Raw genomic sequence first — 24,228 nt, 5'->3', positions numbered from 1 at the left:
GCCTATTTGCATTTAAAAATAGGGCCCTGGTTAAACCAATGTGAATTTGAGCTGGTGGAGCTCTGGGCAGTGCAACCAAGTGCAGGGAAGTCCAGGGGGAGAAGGAAGTATTTATGGTCAGCAGGAGAAGCGGGTGAGGTAGGCTTCTTCCTGGAAGCTATTAAATCCCAGATGTTACCTCTGTTCAGCATGGTACTTGCCTTGGGGTGGGAGTGGAGAGGATGGATTCCCTGACCTCTCAAGGTTGTTGCTAATTCTATAGGTTGGTGATTTCCTGCTATGTTTCCTGAGCATGGGGCTTCCTTTGCAGCACCCTGGGCACCTCATGACTTGGTGTTAGTAGAGTGTCTTTGTGGCTATGAGCCAGGGCCTAATTTTTCCATCAGCATCCTCCCTGCAACAGCAATGGCAGCTGGTGAGGGCTGAAGACTAGCCCTGCCATGCTTAGCTCAGAGAGATGTTCACGGAAAGCTCTCAAAGCTCTTGTTTCAGAGAAGGCTAAGAAAGGCACCACTGTGTGCTTACAGTGTGTGTGTGTGCTTGTGTGCGTGTGTGGGGGGGGCTTCATGAAGAAAAAGAACTGTGGGGGCTGGTGATTTAGCTCAGCAGCATAAGAGCCTGCCTTGAAAGCAGGCAGTTGTGAGTTCGATCCCTGGTATCTATAAAAAGGAAAAAGACAAAAAAAAAAAAAAAAAAAAAAAAAAAAAAAAAAAAAAAGAACTGTGTGTGCCCTTAGTGATCAGGGTATTCTGGGTGCAGATTTGGTGGGCCAAGCTCGAAAAGGAAATTGACTTAAAGAGTCAGATGATGGATTTGACCAATTTCTTGTTTCAAGAGCCCCAACTGTGTGGCATGCTCTGTATATGGAGCCCTTTCCATCCTCGTCTCAGTCTAGGAAGTTTTTATTTGTAATCCATGGAAAAGTTATTGGAATTCCAGTCAGTTAATTTTCATCTACCACTTCCAGTGCAACCTACGGTGAGACTGAAGACACTAAGACGTATTTATAGTTATGGGGACCCAAAGGGGCCCTAAATCCAGCTAAGATAATGGTTCACTGAAGCAAAGGCCTCAACCCAGAGCCCAAACCAGATTTTATTAAAATCTAGTGAAAAAGGGAGTGGCTTGAGCATGAGTGACTGTGAGAAAGGCTGGAAGTATGTGAGTCCTATGGGCTGGTCTAGATAGGTGGCCTGAAGGCACCTCTGAAATATGCAGAGAGAAGAAGATGCAGAAAGACCAATATGTATAACACAATTGAGGTCACATCTAATATTCTGAGGTTAGTATTTCAGCTCTGATGTGTAAACTTTTCTGCCCTAGGAAGTCATGGCCTCTTATCTCAAAGTTGGATCCCTGTTAACAGCATAGAGCAGTGGCTCTTCATTCTGCCCTGCTTGACTATGTTTTTGGGAGTCATAGTGTGGGGAAATAGGACTGTCTCTTGGCTTCAGAGATTACACATTGGCACCTCAGCTAGCCCTATTTGCAATGAAGGGATAAAGACATGACCTAGCAAGCTCTGCACATGCCAGTACATAGAGACAAGGCCAGGAATGGAGATAATTGCTCTTTAGTCAAGGAGAGTCATCCAGGTGGTCTTCCACAGTTCTGAGATCTGGTGAGTAAGAAGAACAAGAACGCATGGTCCCTGATGTGGAGGAGTTCTGTCTAAGAGAGGAGCCTGCCATCCAGTGTAAGAAGTGCATGTTTGAGGTAAGCCAGGGTGCTGGCAAGCAGAGAGACCGTGTGGGAGCTGACAGGGAGCTGAGGGAATAGGAATCAGCCATAGCAAGGGAAGGTGGGAAGTGCTGCTGTGCTAGGGATGACAGCAGCATAGACACAGAGCGTGACAGGACCCGACAAGTATGAGGAACTGCAAAGGGGCTGAGATCACGAGAAAGCAAAGTGGCAGGCAGAGGTCAGGGAATGAGGCTGAGGGGCAAGCAGGTCCTGGGTAGGGAATGCCAGCCCCCCCCCCCCCTGCAGAGGAGCAGGAGAGTCATAGAGGATTTTAAGCAGGGAAGTAGTAGAGTCAGATTTACGTCTTGATTAAAAGATCTGTCAATTGAGGGGAAAGCATTTAAACTGCCTGTGAGATACCTTGATTAAGAATGTCCATTGGAAGGGTAAATTTGCAGATATGGCCTCTTTTTCAAAAAGGGTCCACCAATCTAAGGCTTCTTTGGGGATGTCGCTAAAACCATCACTTAGAAGGACAGCAGCACGTACTCTAAATGGTACTTAAAGGAAATGGCTCCTTAAGAGTCTTGTTACTTTGACCCTTTCTTTATTCCACACAGTGTTTTCAATGCCACGTTAGATACTCAATCTCTTCATTTTGTTTAGCAAAAATCATCTGGAAAAGCACTGTTCAACCTGAGTTGCAGTCACCTCAATCTTGCTGAAAAGGAATATTTTGGATTAGAATTCTGCAGCCATTCTGGAAATAATGTAAGTCAGTTTTATTATAGGATTGCTTCTAAAGGCAGTCCACATCTAGATATGTAGGGATCAACCCCATCTGAAAGAAAAAAACCCATTTATGCCCTTGAAGAATTATTGAATTTAGTAACTCACTCCATTTATTAAACATCATCACAGTTTGCCAAACACAAACTCTAATACCCCATAACTCGCTGATTCATCTCTGTGAACAGTTGTCATCGCTTCACCTATTTTGACTTTCCAGAGACTGGACCTCCACCTTGAAAATTAAGACTCCTGACTTCACCAGTGAATGTGCAGTGGAATTTGCTTTCCCGTTTTTCAGAGTCTGAGCGCCATCCCAGAAAGGCTCATTAGGTCTATTAAACTGGAATTTGGGAATGGCAGGATTCAAATATGGAACCAAATAATTTTGTTAGTCTTTGTAGCAACTAATGAGCCATACATGTGACACCTCTGTCATCCCACTGAGGCAGGGGAGCAGAGATTCAAATATCAACAACAAAGAGATTCTAGACCAAAACTGTTCACTGCCGTTAGAAAAATACAAGGGGGGCAGGTTGAATGTGGTGAAGGTACGTCATCTCCTTTAGAAATCTAAATAAAACTATTTGCTTATTTCATGTTGACCTTTGTCTGCTACTAAAAACCAAAAAAAAAAAAAAAAAAAAACCTGCACAAAATGCCATGTTCTACAAAGTTTTTCACTGATGTTATTTCAGGTTTGGTTGGAACTTCTGAAACCCATAACAAAGCAAGCAAAAAGTAAGTATGGAAAATCATTTAAGGAATATACTCTGAGTTAAAACTTGAAAGAGACATATTTCAGCCACCCTATACAATTCCTCACCTTCATATGGGGGAGGGGCTTTCATAGATTATTTCAGTTCTTCTACATTCAGTAAGTTTTGCAATTTAGAAAATTGTTTTAATTTTGCTTGAGATGAGGAGCTCATGCTGCTGGCTCCTTGAGTACATGTGAAGAATGCTGGTAATTACGGCACTCTGAGGACTGGCTCTAGGAATATAGCTCATGCTCTGCCACTGCAAATCTTCAAGCATTCTTAATGTCAATCTGCAATGCCACTCTCCCTCTGCCTGAAGATTCTTTAGTTTTAGGCCATTACAAGCATTGCCAATTTGCTTCAGTTCTTATTGGGCTGCCTACTGAGTGTGAAATATTTCCCGCTATATTTCACAATCGACAGTAGCGGTTCTGAAATTTCAGTGCATATTAGCGGGTCACCTGGGGTTCTGATCATCCTCATTTTTGGGTTGAGTACCATCAACCTGCATGGCTAACCAATTCCCCAAGTGTTTCTGATGCAGGTGGACTTTAACCAGTATTTTGAGAAATACTGTCTCAGTCTCTCTATTTCCTGATTCCTCTTCCCCAACCTGGGCTTTGCATGTTGATTCTTCTCATATTTCTGTCTGCTCCCTCTGTGTGATAATCATCTGTCACATTATTCAGATAGCTTCTAAACTGATTCCTCCCAACATATCACCTACATTACTCACAGAGGGATTGACTGAAAATGCTACCTTGATCACACTACCCTCCTACCTAAAAAGCTTCCATGGCTCCCTATAACCCCTAGACTAATGGCAGGTCTTGTTCACTGGACACCCAAAGCACCCAACTCTGACCACCTTTCTAGCTTCTGCCACGAACCATGTATAGTCCTTCCTATTCTGACTTGGATAAAACTAATTGCAGGTGTAGGCTTCAAGGATAAAATACAGGATGCTCAATTCAGTTGGAATTTCAGATAAAGGAAAAAGTCTGTATAAATACACCCTATAGTAGTGTTTAATTATAATTCAGATTGAATTTGAGTCCCGTATTTTGATTCACTAAATGTTATAGCCCTACTCAGGTATCAACTCCTCTGGGAGGACTTTCTTGACCTTCCCCAAACTCTTTTCTTCCTCTGTGCTTCCCAATACTGAGAAACGTTTTGTGGTTTAATCGCCTATCTGATGCATGTCTCTTCTAGCCGATGTGGAGCCCCCAATATCTGCGTCATACAATACTTGACACATAAAAAGCACTCAACAAATATTTATTGAATGCATGTTAATGCTGCAAGTATGTGGGTAATTTTGACGTAAAAAATTTTTTTTTTGCATTCCTGAGGATAGAACCTCGGGCCTTTTGCATGCCGGGCAAACACCATCCCATTGAGCTACATCCCTGACCGCAGTTTCTTATTTTTTAATCCAAGTGGACATGAGAGTGAGTAGATGCACTTTTTAAATGTATGTTTGAAGACAGAGACATTGGTCCCCACTTCTTCTGGTTCCCTTTACAAGCTCCTGAAGCCAGGTGATATTCATTCATCACAGCTGAACTGGACACTTCAGCAATGCAGAGCCCGAAGTAGCTCTGAATAGGCTCTGTTTTTCTGAATAGGACACTGCTTCAAAGAGCACATAGTAGGCCCAAAAGGGGCACACCTTTTTATTTTTGATAGTATATTTTATTATACATAATAATGGCATTCACCTTAGGGGATTGGTACACACACATAACACATCTTGGTCATTTTTACTCCCCCACCACCCTCTCCGTCTCTGTAGATCCCTTCCTGTCTCCAGAATCTACCTCCTTGTTTCCTATCATCTCTCTTTTATTTACTTTTGAGCGTATTTGTATTTTGGGTCTCTCCTATTGGAGGAACCATCTGATAACCTTCTGGGACTTGTTTATTTTACTTAGCACTATTGTCCCAAGATCCAAAGGGGCACATCTTTACAAAAAGAACCAAAAAAAAATGAAGGAAATGGGTGGAAGAATTTTCTCACTTGCTGTCCACATGGCGACACAGTCCTGTGACATGTGAAAAATTGAGACTTAAAATAAAACTCAGGGAGAAGGACTAGTGGAGAGGGGAGGGAAGTGCAGAGGTTTGTGTCTCTGTGTGTGCATGTATGTAAAGACCTGTAACTGTTGTGATTTATATTTAAATAAAACTTATGGAGATATTGTGTTTTAAGATCCTAAGGAGGTTGTTTTCAAATTTATGGTGAAATTTTTCCCAGTGGACCCTGGGCATCTTCGGGAAGAACTTACAAGGTATGGTACCTACCCGTGTGTCTGCTGCATGATGCTACTTGAGAATCACCATTCTCCACTTAACAGGGAAGGGGCTTCTAGCTGTCTCTTGCAAGGCTTGGCTTTTAGTCACTCTCAGGAGATAGTGTGGAACTGATGAAGGGAAGCCTGGCTGACCTGTTGATCTTCTGAAAGTTTAGAATTTCAGGGAGAAGTGGGGTGGTGTTCTCGAAGGGCTAGCAGAGCTAGGTGACCCCTTAGTGGACATACCATTACCTGCTACAGTAACAAGCATGCTCTTTTCCCATGGTGCTTCTGCCCCAATCAGCATAGCTATGATGCGAGCTGATTTCCACAGACACTGAGAAGGGCATGTATGAGGATGTATCTCAGAAGTAGGAAGTGAAGCATGCTGACATGATGATTCTTTGTACATAGGAAAGTGCCCTGCAGGATCACAATAGGAAACTGCGTCTACGAAAATATGTCGTCAGTATAACACTCCCCAAAGCCTTATTCTGCCTGCTCAACTTAGACTTTTACACAAAAATGAACCTAAGAGATACCTTAGTCCATCCCTCTAGGTTTATGGATGAGTAATCATGTTCTGGGGGCTATAGCAACTTGGCAAAGATCGTGGGACATTGGCAGTTACTCGCCTTAACGTCCCCCCTCATTCATGGTTCACAGCCTGGGCATCGTCTCCCTTTTTGTATAGGGTGATCTTCCTTCTGGTCTTTGCAGAAGTCACTTTCACGAACCCCTTTCTCCCTCAATTCACTCCACATTTATGAGTTGCAGACCACTCTCCCAGACAATCTGATGTCCTTTTTATCTATATCAGTTTGCATTTGCCAACTCTTTTCAGCTGAGTTCTAAACATGACCAAGTTTGATAGAGAGAAACTTTCTCAAAAAATGAGCAAATCAAGGTGATGATAAACGATTCATGAAGCATCAGCTGTTCAGAGTAAGGACTTGGTATTTGTACCAGGCAGCTGCCCTCTTCACAGCAAGGAATGTGTCAAGTGATAAGTAGTTTCCTTTCTCTCTCTGGAGGAGCAAAATACATTTATTTTCCCTTTAGCAACAGAACTGTTTATTCTCACATAAGTTTGTATTTGAAACAGGCAATGGTCAAAGTTAGGCTTCTTTTGATTTTCTCCTATTTGTTCATTTAAGAATATAGATAGATAGATAGATAGATAGATAGATAGATAGATAGATAGATAGACTGGGGATCGAACTCAGAACCTCATGCTTGCCAGCCAGCCGCTTAAACTGCTGAGTTAAATCCCTGACCATTGTAAAATATTTAATTATAGTTGAGTTTGTGAGAATAATAGGTGACTTTCCGAGAGTGGTGTACAAATAAAATTTTTCTAATAGAATCATTTCTAATACATTAGAGCAGCTCACAGCTTGAAGGGTTATAATGATTAATGTTTTCATAAACTGAATTATCACCTGCTGAGTTTTTTTCTCTAGATCTCTATCTCTGATGTGCAATTAATTTCGATCTACCATATTGCCTTCAAGGCTTAACTGGCTACCGAATAAAATGTTGGAATCAATTTTGGAACATGGAAGAAAGTAGTCAGTAGTGGAGTCTTTGTTGTACACATTTTGGTTTTCAAATTCAGTTTTTCTTTGACAAGGCTTTATATGTGTAAGACCAATGCTGTCTGTTAAGCAGAACCCTGAGTTCCAACCTGAATTTTATGGGTGTCTGATGAGGCTTCAGTGGGAAAAATGTCAGTCTGGCTTAGTTCCATTCAGTAAGCCTTAATTACATACCTACTCTGTGTAAAGCGCTGTGCTAAGCTCTGGTGATACAGAGATAGCAGTGCCGCCAAAGGGAATGACACCAACAGGAGGACGGCCTCAGGTCCTTGATTTCTAAAACACAAGCTTTTGCACAGCAGGCAGCCTGATTTCAGTGGCAGACCTAAGTTATAGCCAGTTTCACTATCTGTGGGTGATGGCATATTTTCAAAATCACCAAAGTCTTCTTTGTTTGCGGTGAACAAATTGTAACTGTAATGTGGGGTGATATTCCTGCCCTACCCACCTCCTCATTTGAGACAGCGAGAGTTTGACAAGCACTTTGGAAACAGTGCAGTATTGACCTCCCAAGCACACTCATTTTTGGTGGGTCTGCTTTTCTCTCTAGCTCAGGATGTGGCTTTGCTACAACATGGCAGAAACCACCAGAGGATGATTGGCCAAATCCCTCAAGTTGGCAGCAGAATTTGGCCAGGGTGATTCCTAATGGCTATGAAACCTGCCAAAATGCTGAATCAGCTGGAGTTGTGGTATGGGGCTAGCTTAGGGCTGAAGAAAAGCCTGTGTGTTAGTCATCATCACCGAAAGGCATGTGACTGGCGGTGCCATTCCTCTCATATCATCTTGGATCTGGGAGAAGGGGAATGCATTTTTTTTCCTTTTTCTTCTTCCTGTTTCTTTGTCAAAAGGTTTCCCTCAATTTCTTTTCAGGTATCTTTTTACTCTTCAGATAAAGAAGGATCTGGCTGTAGGAAGGCTTCCATGCAGTGACAACTGTACAGCCCTGATGGTGTCGCACATCCTCCAATGTAAGTAACAAATATCTGTTTTGGGACACCCTCAGCTAGGTGGAGAAACCAGCCAAGGATCTGAATACCCCCAACCTGCACGGCACCGTGTCAGCTTGAGAGGAGCTAAACAAGAAAAAAGGGCTGCTTCACTGCAGCCATTGGGGTTTGGATCAAATTGTATCAACTGCTCCCTAACTGTGGCAGGGAAAGTCTCCTTCTTTCTCTAAACATAAATGTTACGCCTTCTAAAATTGTGGGAGAAATACCTTCTCACAAGGTGTTTCTGTGGGCTTAAGTAAATGCTGATTTTTCTTTTACCTCTGTTCAACCTTCCCCTCCCACTGCCCCTGGGCTTGCTGGCCAGGAGCTGCTTTGGACAAATCTGGGCACAGTTTGCCAGGCAAGCTCCAAGTGCCTCTGCCTGCCCCCAGGATACATGGCTGGTACGTGCTGTCTACAGCACAGTGTCATGTTCAATACGATTTCTGTGTTGCTCTTTATCATAATTGCAGAGAACAAAGCACAGAGTACAGCAGGTGCAGAGAGGCTAAAAGGGAAAAAGGCCCCAGGCATCTATTAGTGTTCCCCATATCCTGGCAGCCAAGAAGTTGAACTAGCCTGAATAAAGAAGGCCTGCCGAAGGAGGCCTGGGGGGCAGTGGGGGCCTGCTTGAGAGGGGGTGACACTGGGCAGGCCAGGCTGTTCCTGCAGCCCTAAGGGTAGGGTCTAGGCTGCTAGAGATAGCATCTCTTCTAAAGCCAGCTGGACTTTCTCTGGCTTTTAGAGAGGCCTTCCAAGAATACACTGTTCCTTACTAATCCTGCAGGATCGTAACTTTAGTTTTTGTTTGTTTCATAAATTCATTCTCGACCTCTGTCCCTTACCTTTCTGCAAGTCCATAAATGGTAGATTTCTGATTTCATGGGAATGCAGCACTTGGAGGTGGACTGTGTTTATCAAGTGACTCTTGGCTGGGACAAGTAAAGAGAGTCCTGGGATCTGAGAAAGGTAATGGGCAGTAAGAACAATACCACTTAGGGAAGGCCGAAAGAGAAGGTGACATTTGTGCTGGGCTTTAAAGGGACATATCAGAATTGAATGGGCCATAATAAGCAGAGAGAGCTGCATGAAATAAATAGTGGAACAGGAATATTATATATATATATATATATATATATATATATATATATATATATATATGATGCAGTATATCTACTTAAGAGAGGCAGTGGAAATGGAGTATCATTTTGAAGGATCTTGAATGCCAAGGTCGCTGATCATGTGTCCACTAACGTACTTAGCATGGAGGCATGGGACACAAAATGTAAAACGTAACAGAAAAAATGCCCATCTCCACTAGCTAGCTCTTAAGGTAGCTGTCATGGGATGGGGTCTCTTCAGTGCCCTCTTTTGGAGGAGCTCAGTTTCACTCTTCACAGTTCTGCCTATGGATTTTGGCATTCCCTAGTGGCCATTTAAGGCATAGTACAGAGTACTTCAGCTTTCCCAGAGGTTATTTTATCTGTGGAAAGTTTCTCCCTGGGAAAGGGGATGTTCCAGAATTAGGTTTTCCACAATCCATCCTGGTCAGCCTCACTGAACTGTAAGATAGTGCACAGAACATAGTCACATTGCTCATTTATCTTCTCCTTTATTCATTTATCCAGTATTTGTTCTTGTCTTATACATGTATTCTAGCTATTCAGGAACCTCACATTCTGACCTCATTTGCTTAAATATCATTTATACTCTTTTCTCTTATGACTAGACACTCTCTCTTAATTACAATCCCTACATTTCCAATAAAGCTTCCTTCTGTTCGCAAACTCTCAGTAACTCTTCTTTGTCATTCATCCAACAAAAATTTATCAAGTACCTACTGTGCTCTAGATACTATTATAGGCATTAAGAACACAGTATTGAGGGCTGGGGATTTAGCTCATAAGCGCCTGCCTTGGAAGCAGGAAGTCGTGAGTTCAATCCCAGGTACCGATAAAAAGACAAAACAAAAACAAAAATAAAAAAATAAAATAAAAACACAGTAGTGAACCAAGACAGAGCTCTAAGGAACTCACATTTTGGCAGTGAAGGAAAATGAGACAGAGACCCAAATAATAAAAGCAGTGATACAATGTATGTCATAGGAGTTAAAAGTGTTGTAGAAAAATAAAACATGGACAGGAGCTGGGGGCTTAGGGGGTATGTGTTGAATATTTAAATAAAGTGGCAAGACTTACCTTACTGTGAGTGTGACAGTTGAACAAAGACTTAAAGGAGAACAGAGAGCAAGCCAGGCAGCAAAATCTGGAGGAAAAGTGTACTAGGCAGAGTGAATATCCTGGGCAGAAGGTCTAAAGTGACAGCGTACCAGGCTGAGGCATGCTGAGTGACAGCAGGAGACAATAATCATAGACAACCCCGAAAATATATTAAAGACCTAGAATATGACTCTCAATGAGATGAGGAGCCACTGAAGTAGTTCACAGGAGTGATCTGGGGTTTTTTAGTGTTACTGTGAATTAAAACCAGAAAGCCCTGAGCTATATCCTACCCCGTTATAAAATGTTATTTTGAGATAGCGTCTTGTCAAGTTGCCCAGGCTGGCATAGAATTGAAACCCTCCTGCCTCAGCCTCCCAAGTAGCTGAGATTTAAAGGTGTGCACCACCACATCTGACTTGAATTAGGTTTGAAAAGAATCATGTTGGCTGCTATGATGAAAATGACCAACCTTAGGAAGAAATGGTAGAAGGAAGAGAACTAGAAAAAGAAATTGCAGAAAAGACAGATATTGGTCATTCGGCCCAGCATGGTAACAGCGAGAATGCTGATAGCATTTGTCTGGTGATATTTACTCAATTGTATGTTGTAGCTCTCTTCCCAGATTGTCATACTCTTGCATAGGGGGAAAAAAACAATTACAGTCTTATGTGTGCTCGTGTTTTCCTAAAGGTCAACGTGGGGTCTTGTGTTCAATTACCAGAAAGATTGGTGTATGTGAGTGTGTGTGTGTGTGACATATATTTAACAATAGCTCAATTAAAGTATAATTGATATACCATAAAATCCACTCAATTAAAATGCTCAGTGCAATGATTTTTAATATAATTACAGAGCTGCACAATTATAACCACAACCCAATTTCAGAACATTTCCATAATGTCAAGAGATCTCTCACTCAGGCCCATTTGCAATCACTCCCTGTTCCCATGCTCAGCCCCAGACAACCACTCATTTACTTTCTTTTTCCATGCGGTGGCCTTTTAGGGACCTTTCATGTAAATGAAATGATGAAATAAGTTGTCTTTTGTACCCAGCTTTTATTCACTTGATGTTGTGTTTCTGAAATTCATGCATATTCTGGTTCAATCTTTCTGTTGCTGAGTAGTAATCCATTTTACAGATGTATCACATTCCGTACATCTATTCACCTGGTCATATACATTTGGATTGTTAACAGTTTGGCTATTATCAGTAGTGCTATAAATGTTGGCATATGAGTCTTTGTATAGACAGATGTTTTCATTTATTTGGAGAAAATTCCTAGGACTGTGATTGACAGGTCTCAGTGGTAAATTTATGTTGAACATTTTAATTAAACTACCACACTTTTTTCCAAATTGTTGCAGTAACAACAGAAATGTGAAGCTTCCACTTTCCCAAATCTTCACTAATACTTTGTATTGTCTGTCTTTTTAGTTATGGCCACTCTCATGGGTATGAAAAAGTATCTCACTGCAATTATAATTAGCATTTCTTAAGGATAAATGCTGCTGAATACAGTTTCATATGCATATTGCTATTTTCTTTGGTAAAATGCCACTTCAGTGTATTGCATATTATAGCATAGGCTTCTTACTATTGAACTATTTAAAATTCTTACAGATTTTGATTTATGAGCTAGGTGATTTTCAATCTCCCTTTCAATCTGTCCTTTGAGTTTTCATTTTTCCAATGCTGTCTTCTGAAGTACAATTTTTAAAAGCGTTCTAATTTTTTTTAGTGGATGGTGTTTTTATTTTACGTATAAGTACTTTTCACCTAATTTAAGATCACAATATTTTTTCTTCTAAAATATTTATAGGCCTGAAGCTCAGATATGTGTCTGGGATTCATTTGGGGTTATTTCTTGCATGGTGTGTGGCATGAAATAGGGATCCAACTTCCTAGTTTGCCACATGGATGTCACTTTGTCCCAAAACTATCTGTTGAAAAGGCTACAAGTTCCTTATTGTCTTGTCTTATCTGTCAAAAAACAAATAACTACAAATGTAAAAGTTTATTTCTGGACTCTCAATTATGCCACGCTGATTTGAATGTCTATCCTTTTGTCATTACTGCTCTGTTGGGATTGCTGATTGGATTGCTGGACCTTTGTAGTAAGCTTTGAAATGGTTGGAATATGTTGGAAAACGTCTTCCAGTTTCATTTCTCCTTTTCAAAATTGTTTTGATTAGTCTCCATGCTGTGCATTTTCATGTAAATTTTAGAGCTTTCATTCTTTCTTGCTTACTTGCTTTTGTTTTAACACGACAAGGGGATCAGTACACAGGAGGAAGCCCTCCTAGACTAAAACTCCTATTTATTTTTGTTCTTGGGATTGAACCCAAGACTTCTGCATGGAGATACATCTCGAGTCCCACACCCCCCCACTGTGGGCAGGTTCTCACTGAGTCACTTAATTGTTCAGGCAAGGCTAGATTTGTATGTCTTACCAAAAAACAAAGATAAAGTCTGCCAGCATTTTGGTAAAGGTTGCATTAAATTTTCAGGTCGATTTGGGAAAATATTGCAATCTGAATAATATTGAACCTTCTAGTCCATTAACCTGAAATAGTTTTTCACTTATATAAATGTTTTACAATTTCCTGTCAGCAACATTTTGTACTTTTCAATAAACAATACTACTTGTTTTGTTGAATTTTTTCTTCAATACTTCATTCTTTGCTGTTATTGCAAATGGAACTATTTTCTAATTTCATTTTTGATTTTTCCTTGCTGCTTCATACAAATACATTTACCTTTTGTGTGGTGACCTATCTTGTATACTTGTTGAATTAGCTTATTCGTTTTGGTAGTTTTGTGGGTTTTTTTAGAGCTTTGTACAAATAAAATCATGTTGACTCCAAATAAAGACAGTTTTATCTCTTCCTTTTCAGGGAAAATTCCTTATATATCTTCTGGCCTGACTGTTCTTACTAGATCCACCAGTAGAGTGCTGGGCGAGGAGACAAGAGCAGACATCTTTCTGTGGTTCCTGGTTTTAAGGGAAACCATTTAGTCTCTTGCCAAGTGGAACAGGTTTTATATAGGCAACCTCCTTCAGGTCGAAAACGTTCCCTTAATTCCATATTTGTTGAGTGTTTTAAACCATGAATGTGTGTTTGATTTTGCCCAATATTTTTTCTGTATCTATTCAGGTGATAAAGTATGGTGAGTTTTTTTTTTTTTTCTTTTGTCTTTTATTCTCTTACCACGGTTTATTGCATTCACTGTTTTTCATATGTTAATCTAGTCTTGAAATCTTAGGACAAATCCTCCTTGGTCATGAGGTATAATCCTTTTTATAAATTTCTATATTCAGACTATTAGTACTTTTTTAGGGTTTTGCCTCTGTATTTATGAGGGATAGTGATATATACTTTTCTTATGATGTTCTTTTCTGGTTTGGTTATCAGGGTAAGACCAGCTTGGTCTGGTTTTGTTATCAGGGTAAAACCAGCTTCAGAGAATGAATTGATAAATATACCTTATTCTGCTTTCTAAAAATGTTCATGAAGAATTTAAATTTATATCTTCTTTGAATATTTGACAGAATTAATCAGTGATGCTATCTGGGTTTGATTTTATTTGGACATAATTTGTACATTTATCAATACTGGTAAATAAATAAAGCCTCCGACTTAGCCTTTTTTATTTTTGGGTATCAAAGATGGAACTCATGATGGTACGCTTGCACAGCAGGCACTTATGCCGTTGAGCTAAATCCCCAGCCCCCTTATTTAGCTTTTAAAAATATTTCCTATACAGAAAATTTCATTATATTGTGATTTTTAAAGTATATATACATCTCACTTGTCTAAAAATCTGCATATCCTCTACTTAAAACACAAACAAAAATCCAAGGCAGAAGAGAAAAAACAAAGAAAAAAAAACAGTCTTCAAGCAATCAAACCTGGTGCGCTATTGTCTGTGCATTTTGTTCAACCCAAGAAGAATATCATCTTACAGAACATACCCTGCTAAGATTTGTGGGTATCTAGTTCTCTTTTAAATTAAATTAGAAGTACCAATTTAGAATAAATTGTTCTAAACTTTGACTTGAGGGAAAGTCAATGACCAGAAAGTAATTAATATAAACCTGCTAGATGGGGAACAAACATGAAAATTATACAGACGACAAAATAATTCAAAAGCCAAAGCATTTTAAGGGTATTTACATTAGAGCAGATAATCCTAAATATTTCAATTGCCTGTGTAGGGATATTGCTGTAATAGATGTTTATAACGATCAACTAGAGTTATCTAGAAAAGGTTAAATTATTATCATGGACAAACTGCCAGCTATTTGGAAAGACTAGAATGATTTCTAGAATGATTCATCTACTGGGAATTCCAGATATCTGGGGATTAAAGAGATTCCCAATGTACAGAGTGATGAATCGGTTGTGACTGGCTTACATTAGAGTTAGCATTTTTATTTTCATTTTTCGATAATGTATGATCAGGGTGGAGTAGCATAGGGGAAGTATCACTTTACCAGGGCTGTCATAGGAAAATACCAGAAACTAGGTGGCTTAAGTGAAAGAAATGTATTTTTGTGCCATTCTGGAGACTCAAAGTCTGCGATCAAGGGGTTTGTATGTCTGGTTTCTTCTGAGGCCTCTCTCCTTGGCTTTCAGGTGGCTGTCTCTAGCTGTGTCCTTTTTCTGTGTCCTCACGTCCCTAGTGTTCCTCCAAGTTTCCTATTTTCATGTGGATACCAGTGAGAGTGGATTATGCCCCATAATATTCTCATTTCAACTTAGTCACCTTTGAAAAAAGCCCTCAATCCAAAGAGACATACTTGGTGGTATTGTGGATTCAGAATTTGATGCATGAATTTAGGGTAGACAAAATTTACCTTGTAACAGATATGACAAAGGTGGAGTGATCATAGAAAATAATGCAAGAGGGAAAAATAGCAAAATTTTCAACTGTGATCTTGGAGCATTTAAAACCTGTACTGGGTCTGTAACTTAATTAACTGTACTGATGAGACTTCATAGGAGCCCACTGTTCCTGATTTGAAAAAGAGCCACTTGGTCTTTTATAGAAAGACAAATAATATATACATGGCATAACACACGTGACGCCACACAGGTTCCAATGAAAACGCTGTTTGAGGGGGAGGTCAGAAGGTTTATTGGGTACCCTGTTGTTTAAATTTTCAATGATAATGTGAAAAACGCCCCTTTTTCCATCCTGCAGCAGAACTGGGAGACTTTCATGAAGAAACAGTTAGGAAACATCTGGCACAAACCCGATACTTACCAAACCAAGACTGTTTAGAGGGCAAGATAGTACACTTCCATCAGAAGCACATGTAAGTACTTATCTGACACCTGCTTTTCTAGTGGAGGACGTGAAAGACAGGGACAGACACTTAAAAGCAAGCCCTTAAGCCTGAAATTTTTCAGGCTCAAGAAAATGCCAATCTCCATGGAGCTCTTGGGGTGGAAGTGTCATTCCTGCTGCATTTATTAGGCTCATAAATTCTTTTCCCTTGCAGTGGCAGGAGCCCGGCTGAATCAGACATTCTGCTGCTGGATATCGCGAGGAAGCTGGATATGTACGGCATCAGGCCTCACCCTGCCAGTGATGGCGAAGGGATGCAGATCCACCTGGCTGTTGCTCACATGGGCGTGCTGGTATTGCGGGTAACAACTTTTTCCTTTCAAGCCCTTTACCTGGCCAGGTGGCTAGTAGCTCGACTCCAACTTGGTTTCTGTTCCCAAGGTGATCACACACTCAGTCTTAGCACCAGTTAGAAAAGGAAGTAACATTTGGGTGTGTTTTGGGTAAGCCCTCCCCGCTCAGTGTGCATTCCTTCCATGCGCAGCCTGTCACTGTCTTGGTTCTGAAACACACATGTATCGGGCTAATGGCTTGTGTGGTGGGAAGATGCAAAGAGGCTCTTGGCACTTCCATACCAGTGGATTTAGGCATGCAAACAGCCTGCTCTGTGACACTGTCCAAATCCTCCAGAGTCACCTTGAGGGCTCCAAAATATGGTGTACTCATATACCCTTTTTGTTATTCATCTCCCTTGAGATGCCATGACTCATGCATCTTTTTTTCAGTACATTTATTGTTCGTCCATACTGTGACAACTGGGGCTGGGGATTTAGCTCAGCAGCATAAGTGCCTGCCTTGCAAGCAGGCAGTTGTGAGTTCGATCCCCGGTACCGATAAAAAGGAAAAAGACAAAAAGAATTGTTTCACCATACTGTGACAACTACTAGGGTTACAGAAATAAACAATAATGATCCTGACTTTGTGGCACTTGAATTCCAATAAGGAGAAGGCAGATCACTAAACAAGTAATAACAAGCAAATGTGGTGTACTTTGTGCCAGGAGCGTGGATATTCAAGTAACACATGTAGAGGCTTAACATTTAAGCTGGGATGTGAGGTAGTTGTCCAGGCCAAAGGGCTAGGACTGGGAGGCTTTTCAAAGGAAGGACCAACAGACAAACATCCTGAAAAGAGTAAAGCACGGCATTCCAGAGCAGCCTCCTGTCCCACCTAGAATGCTTGGTCATAGCATCTCCTCAAATGGAAAAGATCAGTCTCTGCAAGGGCTGGGCTGAAGAGTCAAAGATGGTCCCATTCATGAAGCACATTTTTCTATCTTCTTCGTGCTGGGTTACAAACCAGCACATGCTGACGCCTTCTGAAATCTGCCCTGTGTTTCATTGTAGGGAAATACAAAGATCAATACTTTCAACTGGGCTAAAATCCGCAAGTTGAGTTTTAAGAGAAAGCATTTTCTTATCAAGCTTCATGTCAACATCTTGGTAAGCAGTCTTTTCTTTTCTTTTTCTTTTTGTTTGCTTGCAATTTCTTATTTGTTTCTGCAAGTGGACTGAACGTTAGTAGTGGAAATTGGCTGGCCCTCAGGAGTGAATATGCCAACCCTCCTCCTTCTACAGAAACTAGCCAGTGCTTTAGTGAAACTTTTATTAAAGGCATGACACTTAAGAATTCTGATATGCCATTCAGAATGAATAAAGTCATAGGAAAATGGGCCAGCTAGGCTAACAGGCCTTTCTGTGGAAACTATTTGTGAGAGATTTGATGTCAAGTGGGAGTGAACAGATCTAGGACTATGGAAATTAACATTTGATGTTCTCTAGGCCGTTTTATAAAATTTCTTCATTGACTTTCCTTAAGGAAATTTACTGAACACTTGCTACATACCAAAGCCAAGCAGAATATGGTTATACATTTAAACAAAAGATACAATTATTGGGCAAGTTTGCATTGTATAGGATGAGACAAGTGCTAGAAAGGGTGTTGTTTTGTGACCATAGAGAAAACAAAATATGTGTTAAAACTACAGAAGATCCAGTTTGGGCTGCATTCTCTGGCATTATACAAATGTGTTCATTTGAGCAGTGCAGGGGACCAGATCCAATGTGAAACTCATGGAGAAAGACCCGGGGGCTGCATGCAAAAATCTGGGAAGGAACAAGAGAAGGGGGATCAGTGTAGTGGTTTCATGGGACTGAAAACAAGGAGGTCTGTGAATGTGCCATATACCCCTGGGCTAATGGGGTATATGGTGAGTCAGATGATAGGAAAACCTTAAACTCTAAGTCTGGAAGGCCAAGCTTCCTTAGGGCAGATTAAAACACATATAAAGAGCAATACAGAGCACCACAGATCAAGACAACATGTAGGTGAAAAAGTGTTTCTAGCTGATCTATTAAAAAACTCATGCATACATAATAATCCCATAAAGCCTTGCATCTGTAAGGATCCATTCTCCTCTTGACCATGTAGAACATCTTGTCATCTGAATGGACGGCTTTTGATGTTCATTTTAACCTAATTTACAACTTAATACAAGTGTTCCTAAGAAAGGGGAGTTTACAGAAAGCATTTAAAGTGAAAGGAATGCAGAAGGCAGGCCTGCTATCTTAGAAAACGCTTTGTTTGTGAACACTGGCCCTTTCTATTCCTCAGAAGGTTGCCAATCCTTTGGTTTCAGTAGGTGTGAAATCCACAGGAAGCCAAATGGAAAATCAGAAGCTGCATAGGCTGCCCTGGACAGATGGTTCAGAAGACACTGGGATTTGAAGGTCTTTGATATTCTCAAAAGATGTTTACTTGATGGAAATTGTTTTGTACAGGTATTGTGCAAGGACACTTTGGAGTTCACCATGGCCAGCCGAGATGCCTGCAAGGCTTTCTGGAAAACTTGTGTGGAGTACCATGCTTTCTTCAGGCTTTCTGAAGAGCCCAAGTCGAAGCCCAAAACCCTACTTTGCAGCAAGGGTTCCAGCTTCCGCTATAGGTAATTAAACACTTCACAGGGGAAAACTATGTACACTACTTCTTTCCAATAGCACGGAAGGCAAAAGAAAGTGTACAAATTGTAGAAACAATAAAGAAATCACTTCAATTATTCAAAAGGTTATATACCCTTTAAAAAAGATTATATCCTTTACTTCTCATTCTGGATATGCCACATTAAAGCCATACTTCCAAACTAGGAGACAGGAGAGGGGAGTAACTTACCTGTGACACTGGATCAGAATTGCAGCAAGAAAAGGGGGCACGAGCAGTTTGCAAGTACGTCTTCAATGAACCTATTGTTTCCCTTTCATGCAACTTAATATGCAAACCATGGAAAGGAAAGCTCAACATCCTTTGGATGATTTTTAAGCAAAAGATAGCATGACAGAGCCCTGGAGGGGATACAGGATTAAAAAAGATTGAGAGAGGTGTAGCTCTAAGTCACACCTCAGAAGAGTGGAAGCGAAATTGAATTAAGATCTTGTTTTTACTTGAACACACCAGCCTAGGAACTCATTGAAGAAGCTTTCAAAACTCTTAGCTAAGATTTAAAAAATTCTAATCGAATGCTTCCACACCAGGGATTTTTTTCAAGTAGTAGAAGTCTTCCCCAGAAAGAATTGAGTTATTTAAAAAAAAAACATTTTTAATGGAAGGTTTCCAAAGTGTATTCTACAAATCCCTGCCTTCTTAAACAGATGATACTGAGCATATTTTGCCCTTTTCTTAATGACCTGAGTTATTATAAACATCACTTATTATCCTCTCCAGGCAGCTGCAGTGTGGTGATGGCCTCAGGGCGGGGGAGGCATGTCAGGCCCTGCAGTTCAGTGATAAACAGCCCAGACTTTTTAGGTTTTATTATTCTCGCGATTTCTTTTTCGATTCTTGTTTTTTCTAATAGGCAGATGGATTTCTTTGCTGGTGTATGCCTGACGTGAGCAATCCTCTTCTGCCATTTATTTAGCTGGGTTTTTTTTTTCTGGCATGGACGTGGTATATAAAATAAGCTAGTTGGCTTTTTAAAATTTTTTAAAAAGATTTAGGTTCATGTAGTTGAGGTTGCCCTATTTATTCCTGGTTGTTGGATAAGTTGGTATTACCATTACTGTCATAGGTAAAAAAAATTCACATCATATTAATTCATCCAGACGCTTTTGGTTTTAACATTAAGCGAAACATTCAAGTTTTAGTAACCTATTGGCTTATGACTGAAATTAATGATTTTTAATTCATCTTTATAACAGTGGGAGAACCCAAAGACAACTTCTGGAATATGGGAAAAAGGGGAGGCTGAAGAGCTTACCGTTTGAAAGGTACATGTTTTTTCTTTCGTCCTGCTGATTTTAAATTGAACTTATCGATTTGTGTGCATCCTGGTATTTCCATGATGGACATTTCAATGACTTCTCTCTGGGGATTGCAGGAAACATTACCCATCTCAGTACAATGAACGACAGTGCAGGTCCTCCCCTGACATACTCTCTGATGTATCAAAACAAGTAAGTTTTCTGAAAATTCCTACTTCTTTATTTAATAAACATAATTTATCCCAATTTCAGATGCTCCCAAAAATTGATTCTGCCAGTCTCCCAATGTGTATGATAGTCATTCTGTTCAAGTAGGCTGGCCTCCTCCAGAGGGCTACTGGCTTAATCTTTCCAATCAATGGAAGGCTGTGTGTTGAACTGCCACCAGTGTGGACTTAAAACACTAGGTAAATCTGGTATATTTTCAAATTATAACCAGTATTGTTAATATCATGTGGGTGCAGATCCAAATAAATTTGTATGGCTTTGTATTTTTAAAACGAAGAGCTCTGCTTTTTCTTTTTAACTGATGAAAATCTCAAGACTTAGAGAAAGGTATGTGGCCTTGTGTTAGGTTTTAAAGTATTTCTGCTGCTTATTTGTTTAATTTAATGAGAAATTATTGTTCCCTGGACCTGTGACATGATAACTTCATTTGAGCTTTACAGTAGCAACTTTATGAATCATTGTTTTTCAGATGTCTCTATAAAGATCAATTATGAGTCTCAGAAACTCTTGTGACATTCTGAGATTCTGATTTTTCTTATTCCTTTTAAAATAAAAAAAGAAACTCTTGTGCTTTCATTCAAGTCACTGGTAATTTGTATTCAAAAAGCATTAAAGGTATAATGGCTAAAATTATCCTCTAGCATATGAACTTCCTGTGCCACTCATAGCTTTCCTCCTACCATTTTGCAGAAAATTGGGAGAAGGCTGGAGCAGGGAGGTTAGGGGATCTGCCTGAGGTCACACAGCAAGTCAAAGGCAGAACCGGGATCTGGAAGGTCATTGATATGGGTACTGAATCAAACTACTTAAAGCGCACATTTTAAGCAGAAAACAAGATGGCTGGAAGTGTGATGTAACTGAAAAAGAACAGTGTCAACGTACTTTTTATTTATTTTTTAATGTACTTTTAAAAAAAGATTTTCAAACCTTCAGTTTTTCCTTTAGCTGGTTCATATCATAAATTTTATTTTTTGTGTGTGTTTTTTATGAGTAAATGTTTGCAGTACATAATGATTGCATTCTTCATGGGAATTGGCACATGTACCTAACACATTTTAATACTTTTTAACCCATGACTTGGGATATGGTATAGGTTATTACCCTTTACATATATATTTAGCAACTCAGGAATAGAACATGGATTGAAATGACTGTGAAAGCCAACCTTTCAAAATTCAAGGGCAAGTTACAGCCCTACCCCCCACCTCAACCAAATAGCTTTTTATCCTTTCACCAACATGTCCTTTCTTTCAAGGTGGAAGACTTGAGACTAACATATGGCAGTGGATACTACCGAAATGTGAACGGAGCACATGCCTCGGAGCCTGTGCTGGACAGCAGGAGGAGGAGGAACTCTGCAGTAGAGGTGACGTTTGCAGTTGAGCTGGAGCATTCTAAACCAGAGGCCGATCTAATATTATTACATCAGTCCAGAAGCAGTTCCTCATTCCCTTTTATTTATTCAGATTCTGTTTTTAACACTGACCCTGATCCAGATCCCAGAGACTTCTTTGAAGAAAGGAGTCCTCTAAGTTCCTTCCAAACAAGTTCTAAATTTGCTGACAATCACGTAAGAACATCTTCTGGCCTCACAAGCAAAGTGAGTGCAGCAAGGCAGCTAACTTACACAGATGTGCCCTATATTCCTTGTACTAGTCAGAAGGTTGATATTATGCCTCCCCAAGTCTTCTTTTATGTGGACAAGCCACCCCAAGTAACCAGACAGTCACCGGTAATGGCAGAGGAAAAGCTAACACAAGACAGCTACACAGAGCCCACTGCAATAAAGCCAGCCAAAAGAAGCACACGGAATATCCGGCTGAAGAGCTTTCGGCAAGACCTTCAAGAATTCCAAGAAGCTATGCCCAGGACTAGTGGCAGGAGCAACATCCATGTAGATGTAGAAGAAGACCCAAATTTAGAAGATGCATTTGCGTATAATATTCAAGAGCCAACCCCTAAACGATCTCAGAGCCAATCAGACATGAAAGCCATTCGTTTTCCTTTTGGGTCAGAATTTAGACCTTTGGGGCCTTGTCCCGCTCTGAGTTGTAAAGCAGACCTATTCACATGTATGTTTACAGAGCAGGAGTTCCCAGAAGTTCTAATGGATCAGACTGCAGCAGAAAGGTATGTAGCTAGTGAATCCAGTGATTCCGAGTCTGAGATTCTTAAACCAGACTACTACTCTTTGTATGGCAAAGGAATAAAGTCACCAATGGCCAGAATCCGCTTGTCCTCTGGTAGTCTGCAGCTAGATGAAGAAGACGAAGAAGTTTCTTTCAGCACATCGACTACTGAAGACAGGACTTTGCTAAAACCATGTAATTACTTCTTAGCCTAAAAGCGTGAACTCTGTATTTCCAAGCCAGTTCCTTTACCACCTTAGGTTAAAAAATCGGCAACTTGTTTATAAATCATATTGTAGGTCACTCTTCATTGGTGTTAAGGGAATTTTTTTAATTTTTGGAACCTGGCTTAGGAAAGATCCAGCTAACACTGAATCCCCTAGCGTCACTCTTCTAGTCCCCTCTCAACATGTCCTCTCTTCTCCAGCAGTGTGACAGGGTGGATTTTGTCATCTCCATTATATACTTCATTGAAACAGTAAACATGAAAGACAGATTCTTCAATACTGAACAATGGTAACAGTGTGAGTTGGCATGATGAACTGGCTTTTAATAACATTTGTGATTGGGTAGACTGGGGCTGTGTTGGTCATTTTATACTTACACAGCATACACATATAGTGGAGCATGTTTCTCCTACAATGTCAGAAACAAGACGATAGCATAGAATCTCTCAACACAACACAAATTTACAATTAATATTGTATTTGACAGAATTCTAAGCCCATGAAATTCATGAAGTAGGTACATCTCTAAAGCCAGTTATATGCCTGATGAGGACCTTACGATGTTTGACTTACAACTTCTCTATTCTTAACTATCTGTGTAGTGAAGGAGAAAAGTTAACAGGTCCATTTGCTGATTGAATCTCTCCTGCCAGAATTTATTTTTGTCCTATCTTGTTGCATGCTTGTAGGCAAGGAAATGAGATGCCATTTTAATAAAGAGTGATGGAAAATCTATTCCATTAAAAAACAAGTATGGTCTTCCTTGTGTTGAATCAATTTCAGAAGTGATTGAGTCTGGTTTATTACTAGGGCCAAGACAATTACAGAACAGGCAAAAGGAGGCAAGAGGAAACGTATGGTCAAGGATGGAGAACTGGAACTGACGGTGTTGAAAAGCAAAATGGTAGTACTGACACCATACTGTGTCAGTGAGCCAAATTCTACCCCGGACCCATTCAGCATGAGATCTTTGTTTTGTTTATCGACCTGAATGCTAAGTGCAACACACTGTTAAACATAATGTTAAATGCAAACTTCAAAGACAAGAAACAATGTACAGACAAGTTGTTTTTATATATAACCTAATGAAAAGAAGATGGATAAAATAGTTTCCTCACTGTCCTGTTCCTTGTACCTGAAATACTCCTTTTGGAGAACTTCATCCTACCGCTTTCCTTTTCCTAGACACATATGCAGTAACTCACAGGTCTAGAGTAGTTATTTAATAATAATATACTGAAACCCATTTCTTTATATGTTAATTCTGTAGATTCATGAAGCTATTTAACCTCAAACTTTTCTGTAGAAAAAGCTCCAACTCTTTTATGCTGTACATTATTTCTCATCTCAATTTCTGAACATCTTTGTTTACTTTGTGTTTTCTTCAAGAGCTGTAGCACTCAAATCTACATATGTCTTTCTAGTAAGACAGTAGTTAGGGGAACTGTATAATTTATTATCTAACCTAGAACATTCTTAAAGGGGATTTTATGAATAATTTTTCAAGATGGGAGGTAGAAATCAGGACAGATGTTCAGTGTAGCTATAATAAATACTTAATAAAATGTGAAAAATATCTTTCTTCTAGGGTCAAATACTAGTTAATATTCCAGTAATAAATCTAAAGGGAAATAAGAAAAAAAACCTTAAATTAAAACATCAAACCATAACCCCTCCAAGAAAACAAACAC

General features: G+C 40.0%; 1 protein-coding gene across 1 annotated transcript; it reads left to right on the top strand.

Moving 5' to 3' along the window:
• The first annotated feature begins 1,644 nt into the window (after window positions 1–1,644).
• On the top strand, window positions 1,645–23,343 carry Frmd7 (FERM domain containing 7). The gene is made up of 11 exons (XM_063245593.1): window positions 1,645–1,716; window positions 4,594–4,687; window positions 5,449–5,527; window positions 8,002–8,099; window positions 15,551–15,665; window positions 15,852–15,999; window positions 17,044–17,139; window positions 18,478–18,641; window positions 19,891–19,959; window positions 20,070–20,145; window positions 21,437–23,343. The coding sequence occupies exons 1-11, from the start codon at window positions 1,645–1,647 to the stop codon at window positions 22,523–22,525; spliced, it is 2,100 nt and encodes a 699-aa protein (XP_063101663.1). The 3' UTR covers window positions 22,526–23,343.
• The last annotated feature ends 885 nt before the right edge of the window (window positions 23,344–24,228 follow it).

Source organism: Cavia porcellus, unplaced genomic scaffold (assembly GCF_034190915.1).
Source record: "Cavia porcellus strain 051 isolate PalLab524CR breed Dunkin Hartley unplaced genomic scaffold, mCavPor4.1 scaffold_3, whole genome shotgun sequence".
Taxonomy (NCBI): Eukaryota; Metazoa; Chordata; class Mammalia; order Rodentia; family Caviidae; genus Cavia; species Cavia porcellus.
This window is presented reverse-complemented; position numbering and strand designations above follow the sequence as displayed.